A 13,088-nucleotide genomic window follows, 5' to 3' on the forward strand; every position below is an offset into this window, starting at 1 on the left:
TTGAAAATAAGCCATCACAATAATCTATGCTAGCAGAATTTGGTATGCCTAACAAAGACAGATATAAATATAACTAAAAAGTTCATATTTTGTGTGATTGAACTCTCACCAAAATCTGAGGAAGACACAGAAAACGATGATCGATTTCCTTGTTAAACTATGAGATATTGTTGGTCAGAAACATTTTATGATACTATATGGCTCTCCATCAATTAAGCAGACCTAAGAAAAACTTTGTACGTATAGTAATTCTCAACATGTAGACCCGGGTCAAGTCAATCCACCGGCTAATGTAAATTGTAGTAAATAAACAATGCACCGGGGAAGCAATTAATCTTGAAAGCTAGCAATACTACTATTTGTAATGTAAATTGTAATTAAAGGTAGTTTATGTGTTAGAAATATAAGCATACATATCTCCTTCTATTAGCTTAAGCTTTTGAAAAAACACAGCACAAATAATGGGTTGTTTTGCTTGTGGTGTAATCCAAGGCCAAGGAGAACAAAACAACCTTCAACCACCATACAATAATTTGTCACAAATTTTCATTTGCTGAGAAACAATCAGCAACATGCAACTTCAATGAGTCTTTGAGAACTGGACAAGGTGTGTTTACTGTTTACAGAGGTTTTCTGCAGAAAAGTGGACAGAAAAATTATGTTCACCAGCCACCACCATGATTCCGGTCATCGGCCTCCTCTTGCAGTGCTAGTGCTAGCTCCAGTTCAAGATCTACTTCACCTATATTTGGTCTTTCATTTGCTTCTCTGCTCAAGCATCTTTTTGTGACATCTATGAATACTGCCAAACATTCTGGTGCTATCTTTCTCATCAGAATTGGATCAATAATCTCATCAACTGAGAATCTCTCCAACATTTCAGATATATCCACAAATGGATTCATTAAATCAAATGGATCTAGAGACAAATCTGATGAGCTCTCCAACATAATGATTTTGTCAAAGATGGTGTGCTTGTAAGTAGTGGATACAACTTCTATTAGGACCATACCAAATGAATAAACATCACATTTATCTGTGAAGATTCTGGTTAGGACATGCTCAGGTGCTATGTAACCAGCTAAACCTATAGCAATCAATGGAAGCATTAAGTTATTCATTTGATGAAGTTATTAGCAAACAACTTTGAGCATAAAGTAAATATAGTTACTCATAACCTTGTCAACTTTACTGATTTTGGCTTTGAATTCAAAGGTGGCCCCTGCAATGAAAATCCAAGATGTGAGAGTTTAGGTACCATGTTCTTGTCCAAAAGAATGTTATGAGGCTTCATGTCACAGAGAAAGATAGGGCACTTGGTTCCTGTGTGAAGATAGTGTAGTCCTTTTGCTGCTCCAATGCATATTTCTAACATTTTCTTCCATGACAATTTTTCTATATTCTTGGAACATAGGTAATCATAGAGAGGGACATGTGTTCGTACACAAGAATCTTCTCATCTTTGTGGTTGCAGAATAATCCTATTGGAAGTGGAACTCAATTTCCTTCTTGAACTTCCATAGGTCGGTTTTGCGATTCAACCTCTTCAATGCCACTGTGAAATCACTTGCACCATTATGTTTGATACAACATTTGTATACTCTATTATATGCTGATATTTCAGTTAAATGGTTTGCATCAAAGTTGTTGATTGATTTCCTAAGATCTTCAAGAGAAAACTGAGGGCATAGCTCTTTAATTATTGATGGATACGGCTTCTTAGATGAACTTGCATGCTCTAAATGGCAGAAACTCAAATATTTACCAAGCATTATCCCCATTTCTGACTTGCATTTCCATGAATACAAGGGATATAATTTGTAATAATATGAATGAGGAAAGTCTTCAACTAGCAATAAATCCAAGAGGTGACACACTTATTTGCATCTGCATCTTATCATATCATAAATTTTTAAGAAATAAATAAATATAAGCTTCAATTTTCTCAGCAAAGTTGAAACTGAAAATGCAGAAACAGATGAACTTCCTATTGACATTATCATGAAGTAAATAAAATAAGATAGAGTTTAGTTTCATTGAGAATCTATAAACACCTTGCTATTTTTTCCAGACTAATCTATCAAGTAACTTATTAAATCATAGTTCATTAAAGTGGTATATAGAATATTATTTTTGCTTGGCTGAATCATCTTGTTTTCTTCATTAATAAAGCATAAGGGAAGGGGATGAAGGAACTAATTCATAAACTCCAAATTGATTATTGGATCAACAATTCAACATAAATGAACTTATTAAATATATAGGTTATGAATAGAAAATATCCCGAAGGTTATTGCAGAGACAAAGCTTCATGTAGCTCCTACCTACCTTGATGCTGCAGTCCAAGAATGCAATGGCTCATCCAAGGTCGCTTACTAGCTTAATTCAGTTGTAAATTTACCATGGTCGGCATTGTCTTTCATATCTTGGCGTTTTCTGTGTACCTAACTTCCACTATTATTCTTTACATTTATTTTTGGTCTTGGAGTCAAAACTTGTTTATCATTAAACTATCCACATTATACTCTTTAGATGCTACTTTTTCTTAAACCATGCGTAACATAGAAAGTTTACACACCAAAATTGACCTTTTTTATATATAAGTTTTTTAAAAACAATTAGAAAAACACCATGTTGTCAATTTATAATTGTAATTAATTGAAGTTATCAATTTTATAATTAAATAAAAGTTATTGTTTAAACTTTAAAGAATAATTATCCGAGTTAAAATTCATTTTGACCCCTGAAATTTTTACTCGGCCTCAATTTCGACCCCCAAATTTTCAAGTTATCTAATTAAGACTCCAAATATTGGATTGTGACTCACGTTCGTTCCTAGAGTTATCTCTGTTAACGGAAATTCGATGTAGTACACTAAGTTGTCAAGTAGGAATGCCTAAAATGACGTCGTTTTCTATTCCCACCCAATGTTTACTAAATGCGACGTCGTTTAAGGGCTTGGTTGGGTTAAAAAAGTTGGGTCAACCTATAGATGAACACACAGACGTAACTTGACCTTTCTTCTTCCTTCTCTTTTTCTTCTATTCTTCTTTTCTACGTTTTTGTTCTTATCGCATGTTTGACTTTGAGAAAGGAGAATCAGAAGTGTGAGTAACATTCGTCCTGTATTGGATTGTTAGGCAAAGTTGTTGAACAAGTAGCATTAGCGCAAAAACAAAGGACGAAAATCAGATTAGGAAATGAAGTTTTTTTTTTTTTTAATTTCTTGATACTCTGTTCTTGACTTTTGTTTTGGTTTGTATTTTGCATTGTATTTTTTTATGCAATCTGTTGTCTATATCTAGAGTATTGTAAGTTATTGCATTTAAGTGATGTTAGGGTTTGTTTTTTGTTTTCGTTGCTGAAAAAAATGTCATTTGTATCTTTTATCATAATTGGATAAATATTATTATGTGTGTGTTATTACTTTTATTTAAAAACTTTGTGGTTTAAAAAATAATGATGCTCTGTCTAGTTGTTTGGTGTTTGAAGTAAGTTCAGCTATTATGCTCTGTTTTTTGAAATTATCATTGAGTTTTTTTTTTTTCAATGTATCTCAAACACACTTTTTGAACAAAATACTTCCACACCCCTGCCAACAATGACCACATTCTCTGAGGAGCCCACATCCAACGCCCCAAGCCAGCCCATCTCTACACCTCCAGTCCAGCCCACCTTTGTACCTCCAGCCCAACCCACCTCAAAGCCTCCAACCAAGACTACCTCTGTACCTCCAGCTCAGCCCACCTCCAGCTCAGCCCACCTCTGCACCTTCAGTCCAACCCACCTGAAAGCTTCTAGCCCAATCCACCTCCAACCCAGACCACCTCAAAGCCTATAGCTCAGTCCACCGCTTCTGCACCTCCAGTCCAGTCCACATCAATGCCTCTTTCGAGACCATATTCTTCTAAAGTAAAATCCAATAAACATGAGAAGTCCATTCCAACCACCACTATAAATTGTAGGTATTGTGTTTTGGTTGAAATAACTGTGTTAGACATACATTTTAGGTTGGAACAAATTCTGATTGGATGTAAACTGTTTTAGGCATGCCATGTGTCCACACATATACTGCGATAGCTAGACTGAATGAAAATTTTGAAGACTATTGTCACACTTGATTGACCATGGATTCATAGAAAAAACATATGTGCATTCGTTGAATTCTATCTGTGGACAAGTAATGTAGAAGAAGTCTCAGTATAGTAGGTCTCAAGCTCCCGAAATTCGGAGGAAGCCAGATCCTTTGAAGAAAAAAAGACGTAAGGATGCAGATGAAGAGCCTTTAGAAAGTAAGAAGAGTAAGATTGAAGCAATGAAACTAAATAGAAAATACAAGGAATTTACTTTTACTTATTGTGGGACAAAAGATCACATGAAGAGAAGCTGCTCCCACAAAAAACTGATGATGTTGCAACTGCCTTTGCTACTGTTACAGTAGTTGTAATTTCTAAGAAAAAATGGGCTTCTAATGCAAATGAAACCATAAAGGGTGAATCTGCAAAAGGTGAATAAGGAGAGGGTGAGCCTATTCTAGCCACTGATGTTGCTACCTCTGAGGCCCCAACAAATGCTAGTGCTCCTTCAGAGATTATGCTATCCGAGCCATTTTTTTCACAATCAGAAGATGGAGAACAAGTAATTATCCAATTTGTCCTTACATTTGTGGATTTAAGATTTATTTTAATTATCTGCTTAGTTTATTGTATTCCACTCCTGCAACTATAGGTAACTCCTACAATGAGGTCCAACAAACTACAACCTAAAAATAAAGCATCTCCAGTCCCAAGATCAGCAAGTATTGATCCAATGCAAGAAGTAAGTTTTGGAACATCTTTAAGGATGGCTGAATTCATGAAATTTGTCCATACACTAGAAACGAAGCCAGCATTCAAACCTCCTAAAAAAAAGTGATTGATTTTCAGCAATGATGAATTATTATAATTAGGATAGTTACTTTCTTAATTATGTTTATCTTGTGTCATTGGAACATGGTTATGTATGTGTCCATATACTTGGTTATTGATGACTTTCTGGATGTATTTTATTGATATTCTACCATGTTTATTTTGGTCAGTTTGTTTTGTTTAATTAATGGCAAACAATGCCTTTGAATCATAGTTATCATAACCGAACCGATAATTGACCCGGTCATACGACTGGGTCACTGGGTCACTGGTTCAACCGATGGGTCACTGATTTATCCGGTTGACCCGGTCATAATTAAATAAAAATATAAAATTATAAAAATAAAAAATTAAATGCATGTTTTCAAAAAATATATTAATGATTAATCAAATATCAATTTTTAAATATAATTTATGGTGCAAAAATAGATAATAAATTAGTCACTAGTATAAAATATTTTCTCAATTTAAATGAACTAGAGAGAACAAAAGATAACACAATCAATATCAATATATCAATATATTTGTATATTAGGTATTATTATTTATTTGGTATCCATTTCAATTTATGTTTAAAAGGGTAAAAAAATAAAAGTTCATTCATTGTTATTATATATTTAATTTTTGTCATAAATATAAAGAAGAAGCTTGATGGCACAGCGGCAAGGGCTAGGATCTGTCTTCTTACCAATTCGTGTTCGAACCTCCTCTGCTTTATTTTTGGAAATTGTTGTCGACGGGAGCTCTTACAATGGTTAGCGGCGCGCATGTGCATGGCAGACTCGCGCGGGTCTGATAACTATGCTTTGAATATTGGCTATGTATGCCTTTTTTTAGATCCTAAATGTAGACTTAAACTAAAGTTTATGAATGGTACTAGCATATTTAATATTTAATTTTACTTCTTCACTGTTACAACATTACATATGTACTAGAGGAGTTAAAGTATGCTTCTTTTTCATATTTGTTTTCTACAATGCTTTCATTCATACTAAACATATATACCATTAGTTACATACTTTTAATAAAATTTAACCATACTTACACTATACACAAGAGTCTCAAACACATCTAAACAAATAAGCAAACTTAAAATACTAATCCATAATTTTAAACACCTAATTTTAGTTTTCATTGTGTTAATTCTCCATGTCAAATTCATCTTCCAACTATCATTATTGTTTGCAGATTGTGCTTTTCCCACATAAAGAAACCACACATTCTCCTAGAACTCTATCAATTCTTCAACAACCAAGAAAAAGAAAAAAAAATTCAGCATACCCATCAACAAAAGTACCAATAACAATACATTGAAGAAGAAGACATTAAACTTACATTATAATTTGGACACCATAAAAGAATCTTTTGGGATTGGCATTCGTCCCAGACCACCGAAGAACTGGACGCATCCCACAACCACACCAATCCGGAATCTTCCCTGTAATGTTTTGAATTTTTATTTATTTTTGAAACATTTGATTTTTTTTACTATCCAACCCTCCAATTTGATCAAATTTCCAACACTACCCTTACTTTCTTTTCCCAACCTAACCCTAATTTTTGTCCATACTAAACCTCTTCTAACACACACATCAGATAAGGAAAGAAGGGAAGAGAGAGAGGGAAAATAAAGAGGGAGAAGAAAGGAAGAAGAGGGGAAGGAGGACGACGCCAGGTAGGGCCACACTGTTGTCATCGCTATCGTCGTGGTGGCTGCGTGTGGAAGACCGTCACTGAGGGGAGCCCGAGGAGAGAAAAGAGAATGCGCGGGGAAGAGAGAGCCGTGATGAAAGAGGAGGGAGGTTTCATCGCCGTCACTGCCGGAGCCCTAGCTGCCGCCGTTGAAGCCAGCCTCGCCGTTGTCGAACTACTGTGCCGCCAAGAAGGTCGAAGAGAAAGAGAGAGGCTTCATGAAAGGAAAAGGAGAACGCAACAGAGCTCGTTGCTGAGAAGAAGGGTACCGGTGGTGTGTTGTTGCTGCTGCTGCCATTGCTGGGGAAGGAGGTCACTGTCGAGCTGCGCACCGCCGTCAGAGTCGTTCTTTGCTAGTGCCGTTGCTGGTAGTTGCCTATGCTTCCAGTTTAAGCATCCCACCGGAGCTTTTGTCATCGTCACTGTTGTGGTTTTTGGAAAAACGCCGCCGAAGTGCCTCTATTCTGGTCTAAGTCATTTCCTTTAACTTGCCTCGTTTCCACTTTTGCTCTGCTGCTATTCCATTTATGCTACATCATTTCCGTTCTGTTCTGTTTAAGCCACCATAACCGTGATTATCACAATGTTGTTGTTGCCGGATTAGTCAAAGTTGTTGCCACTGCCTAATTCTGCGTTTTTTCGATCCATTCTATTTCAACCATCCTCACCCTTAATTTGGCACTTCGGGTTTAGTCTTTTCAGTCTTTCGGGACCAATTTGTGAGTAGGTTTTACATTTATAATTATTTGGCTTTACATCTATAATTATTTTGACATATGCTGCTTGAATTTATGTCTATACTTACAAGTTATTAACAAAGGATTTGAATTTGATTTTAATAATGGATTTATTATAACTAAATATTATTTTTGTAAAATTCAAATTTTTAATCTACACATGAGACTATATACATGTTTGATGAAGTTTTGTATTATTTTAGAATATTCGATTTTATTGAATATGTGTTTTTGGAACATTAAAGTATTGTGAATACTCACTTATATACTATGAATTTGTAAAGTACATTTGACATTTCATATGATTGAGAAGGATTTTTGATAAGAAAGTATTATTTAATTTGATATTGTATATATTTGAAAGATCAAATGTTGGTTGTATTTGAAATTATATGTTTTGAATTGATTTGGGAAGCTTGTATTAGAAAATCGTAGTTAATGGCGGTTATGACGTTAACCTAGATGCATCTGACTCAGATCTCAGCTAGCAGGGACGTTGCTAGCCTAACGTGTAGGCCACACGTTGGATCTGTTATTCCGTACGTACACACTAGAGGAAAGGGCTACCCTTAGAGGTGGAGCCGCCCAAGTGTGGACTATTTGATTTGATTTCTGTATGAGAACTCCCTTATTAATTTACTTATTGATATAAATTATTATTTTCTAACTAAAATTATTTTCATAATAATGTTTAGATGGTCTCATGTGAATCATAGATGTACTGTCTAGTTACTGAGTTGCAAAACTCACCCTTTTAAAAAAAAAATATTTTTCAGGAATAAGTATTTGATTATGTGAGCCTTTCTATTCAAGAGTAATGATCTGCAATGGGTTCTATTCCTTGTTGAGTTCTTAGACGTCATCTGCTCCATATGTCACAGGTAGGATCCATCTATATTTATTTATTTTATTTTTGTTAAAATATATAATTATTCATTTTAGAAAGTGTAAATTTATCAAAAATTATTTGTAACATTTTTATTTAACTTATATTTGAATCTGTTAGGCTTGCTAGGAAACTCTTTTTCCTGAGCGCCAGTCATGGCTCATTTCGGGCTGTGACAGAGTGGTATCAGAGCTTAGGCTTAATCTGTGTAATATGAAACAAGTGTCCTATGGTAGGATCACAATTGTATAAATAGAAGCGCGCCTATTTGTATAAATTGTGGCACTATCAGAGGCCTATATGAATGTCATCTTTGTCTTCTCTATGTCATAGTTGTCTTTTGCTTATTGTGATCCTGCGTTCTTTGCCACTTTCTTGCTACTCCCTATCCTTTTCTTATACCCAATCTTAGCCTATGCTTGAGTAGGTTATTTTGTACGCGTTGGTGCATTGGTTTAAGTTTCGATTCTCTATCTTTTAGCTGAGTCTACTCTTCCTCGTTTTTGTGAATATTTGCTTTATTCTTCTTCATCTTTATGTTGTTTTCTTTGGTTTTCGATTTCAAGATTTCATCCATGATCTATGTGATTTGATATGTTTTTGCTTTGAATTATTTTGTTATTCCTTTTATAGAACTGTAATTTGATTTGTGGATTGTAGATTTACTTAGCTGCTGATTGAGATACTTTGTTCTGGATTTGATAAGCGATATTGGAGTTTTTCTTATGTTGATAATGCTTTGTTCCGATTCTGTTATAGTTCTTTATTGCTGAACATGGCTTTCTTGTCACGAAATTATTTTCGACATGATAAGTTGAGAGAAAGATTGTGAATACTTACTTTTGGCTAAGATATGAAAATTGAGAATTTTCTTAATCCTTTACTTTTCTGAATGTTCTCTTGTTATCAACCATCGTTTTTATTCTTAGAGATTTAGGAAATTTATTTTCTTGGTTTATAGTGCCCTTGTGAGATTGAGAATGTAGATCTTAGATATGGGAAATGATTGCTAGCAATTTCCGACAAAAGGGATTAGATATCTAATTTCCTAAAGTTGAATAAATTCTTTATACGATTTTTCTCCTTGTTACATTTAACTAATTATTAAACCATGTTTTTTTTAGGTTTAATTATTCTACAGGTCCTTATAGTTTTACCGAATTTTCAATTGGGTTCCTATACTTTTTTTCTTTTCAATTGGGTCCCTATACGTTATTATTTTTTTTAATTTAGTCCCTACCGTCACAAATCTGTTTAAAATAACAGAATATTCTGTTAAAAAACCGAATATTCTTATAATTAGATTAAATTAATTAATTAAGATCTCTTCTATTTTTTTAAAATACCAATAGTACCCTTTGCATTTTGTCCCCAAATAAAAAAACCCTAACCAGCCCTAAGTTAGTTTCCTAAGATCCAAATTGAGTTTCTCCTCCGTCGCACTCTGCTGCCGTCTTCCGTGGCGTCGTCCTTGTATGTCGTTGGGTGGTCATCGTCCGTCTGCATCGTCCACGGGTCCACGGTCCACGGGTGCTCTGCTCTGCTTGTCTGCCTTGCCCATTGCATCGCCTCGTCTCACCTTGTCTCACCGCGTCTCGCCTCGAATCGCCGATGTTCAACTCCATCTTGCTTCCTGGATTGGCTCTGCAACAACGTGTGGCTGCTAACAAATTATGGTAGCAATTAAAATGGTAGCGATTAAAATGGATATTAAAATGGGGATGAAGCAGCAGGAAGGGTATGATGGTGATGGTGCTGCTGCTGTTTATTCCACACAGAAAATGGTGTTTGCTTACTATGTCACTGGTCATGAATTTGGCCACGCAACTCGTGTTGCGGATGTAACCTCTCATTTCTTATCCTCATTCTCATTGTCATTGTCGTTCATGATTCATTATTTGGATATTGCATTGCACTTAAGTTTGAATTGCAATTTCAATTTCAATTGCATGTATATATGTAAGTGGTGAGGCATCTAATCCTTGCTGGTCATGATGTTCATGTGGTCACTGCTGCTCCTGAATTTGTTTTCACCAACGAAGTGCATTCTCCTTGCTTATACTTTCGCAGGGTGAGTTTAATTCATTTTAGCTTGATTCAGGCTTAGTTTGATAGTTACATCCACTTCAAAATGCGGTTGCTCATGATCTAGATTAGTTGGACTGTATATGGATATGTTTGTTATGGATGAAATGCATGCTAGGATCATAGCCCATGTGTTTATTTTTGTGAACAGAAAAAAAAAAGCACATGCTTTACTACGTGTAATGATAATTGTACTCACCTTGAATTAAACATTGGGTTGACAATGACTCAATATCTTAAAACAGGTAACTCTTTTGCTATCTCTCTATATCCCAAACCCACTTCATTTTCTCCAACATAATCTTATTTTTATTTCCAAATTTCTATACCTCATTCAAATTCTGTGTCTTCTACTCTTTTGCGGAAAACATAAAACTGATTCCTCTCTTTTCACACTGTTAAGTCGATGCCTACTTTTGAGAACATATAGTATGGGTATACAATGTCAATTTTGGTTTTTTTTTTCCTAATTTCTTCTTCTTTGTTCTTCATGTATAGGGACATTTAATGATTCTTTAGGGACTCATCAATTTAATGCAGTTCGGTTGTGCACCTCCATTCTTGTAAGGATGCTTCTCAGTCTATTGAAGCTTATTTTGTTAATTCAAGGATCATACCTTGAGAATGATGGAAGGCCTTTCTTTCTTTTTCTTATTTCAATCACCTACTTGTCTTACACCCAAATGGAAGGCCTTTCATTACCTTTCTTGGTGTTGCTTCTGCTTGCTTCCCCGTGGCCTTTGTTGGATTTGGTATAAGTTTATTATCTTATTATTAATTTCTCTTGAATTAAGAAACTAATAAATTTTGTGATGCCAAACATTTATGGTTGAGTTAATGTGTGCTAAGCAAAAATTGTATGGGTTTTTATAATGTGTTTGTTTCGGTGCAGCAAGAAACAAATTGAAGCGAAGTTGGAGTAAGCTCAATTTGGAGAGCAAGGGAACCTGGTCAAGAATGATTTCACGAGGTGTGGTCTCTGCATCGATACAAAAGCTGAATTCATGGAAGACACCATCCTCGTAGAAAATCAAAAGAAGAAGTAGATGATGTAGAACAGAATTTCGCTAAAATGGATAGATCAATCAAAATGCAACAAGAGCACCTTCAACGATAAGGATACAGTTGGGGCTGCCTGTCAAAATAGGCAGAAAGTGTACAAAGAAAAAAAGGAAGGAAAAACTTAGTTATATATTTTGACTGATATTGTGCAATTATCTTTTTTTCTCTTAAAAGAGTTTTCATGTCTTCATCATTTCATTCTATTTTAGGATAGCTGATATGAATTATTCTATTTATAAGAAAGAGAGAGATTAAAAAGTGAGTATCAACTTCTGTCGTGAGAAATGCAAGAGAGTTAGGATGTGAGAATATCTAGAAAAAGTCATGAGGTGTTTGAGAACTTTGTTTTGTGTTTGGTTTAAATTGATATTTGTAACTTGAATTCGTTTATAGTGAAAAATTCTACCATTTATTGTTGTGGAGACTGGATGTATATCTCACTTTTGGAATCGAACTAGAACATATTATAATCTTTTTTATTATAGCTTTCATCTAAAATATCATTAAAATTGTCATTTGCATATCTTTCCAAAAATCTTGTGAAATTGTAAACACTAGCAGATTTTTTTTAACAAATGAAGATGCATTCAGAATGTAATTATGTTACAAATATGATAGTAACAAAATAAAAAGGATTATAGAAATATATTTCATGTCGTAAAATCATTGAATAGGGATTATAGGAATATCTTTCATTGAATATTTATAGTTTCATCGAATTTTCAATTAGGTCCCTATACTTTTTTTTCTTTTCAATTGGGTTCCTAAGGGTATACAAGTAATTTCATAATTTACTAACATTTCTTTGACGTTTAACGTTAACAAGGACTAAATTGAAAAAAAAATTAATGTATAAGGACTCAATTGAAAAGAAAAAAAGTATAGGGACCTAATTAAAAATTCGGTGAAACTATAGGGATCTGCAGAGTAATTAAACCTTTTTTTTATGAAGTCCTTAATAACTCTAGTTTTAAATTATTTGATTTCTCAATGAGACCTAATTTTTCATGAATTATATTTGGTTGGGTTCGTGGAATGAAATAGTGTAAGTGAACTTATGTATTAAGGTACTAATTTGATAATACAATGATGCTTTGAATTAGTTTTTTCTAGGATTGGAAAGATATTAGCTATCTTAATGCGATAATATAGAATTCTTGTGAACTTTGTTGCTTCTAAATTAAAAGTGGGAATCAATATTAAAATAACTTGAGAATTTATTTGGATAATCATAACATAACATATAAAGACTATTTTGATAAATTTTCTATCAAGTTTGGATTTTTTATTAGAAGATTGGTAGTTTGAAATGCTTGTGCTCTGGTAACAAAGTTGTTTCTATTTTCATTATTCGTATTATTGATTATTTTTGTTACATCTTTTTTACAGATACAATTTTTCATTTTTTATTATGATATACGATATTATTGTTGAATCTTTTATCTCTACCCATTAGAATAGGTTGTTGCCTATAAATTGTTATTGTTGTTATTGCTATTCAAGTCATCATTGTGTGTTATCGATATTATTATTGTCAGTAAACAATAAATTCTTGCATATTGATATAATTAAGATTCAATTTTCTATTCAACAGTGACTTGGTAATGTTTTGTCTGGTTTTCTAGTACCCTTCTCTTTTGTCTCATTGTTATTATCATCGGTCTCTTACATAACATATTTTTTCAATTCAGTACATCCTGCATGATATTTTAGGTGCCT

At 34.0% G+C, this 13,088-nt stretch overlaps 1 protein-coding gene across 1 annotated transcript; it reads right to left on the reverse strand.

Moving 5' to 3' along the window:
• On the reverse strand, window positions 425–1,165 carry LOC107637072 (receptor-like protein kinase ANXUR2). The gene has a single exon (XM_021121731.1). It carries the CDS (start codon window positions 1,119–1,121, stop codon window positions 663–665), a length of 459 nt encoding a protein of 152 aa, XP_020977390.1. The 5' UTR covers window positions 1,122–1,165; the 3' UTR covers window positions 425–662.

Source organism: Arachis ipaensis, chromosome B04 (genome assembly GCF_000816755.2).
Source record: "Arachis ipaensis cultivar K30076 chromosome B04, Araip1.1, whole genome shotgun sequence".
Taxonomy (NCBI): Eukaryota; Viridiplantae; Streptophyta; class Magnoliopsida; order Fabales; family Fabaceae; genus Arachis; species Arachis ipaensis.

Excerpts from the sequence above, each read along its gene's own strand:
- LOC107637072 (XM_021121731.1), bottom strand. The coding sequence starts at position 1,121 with ATGAATAACTTAATGCTTCCATTGATTGCTATAGGTTTAGCTGGTTAC.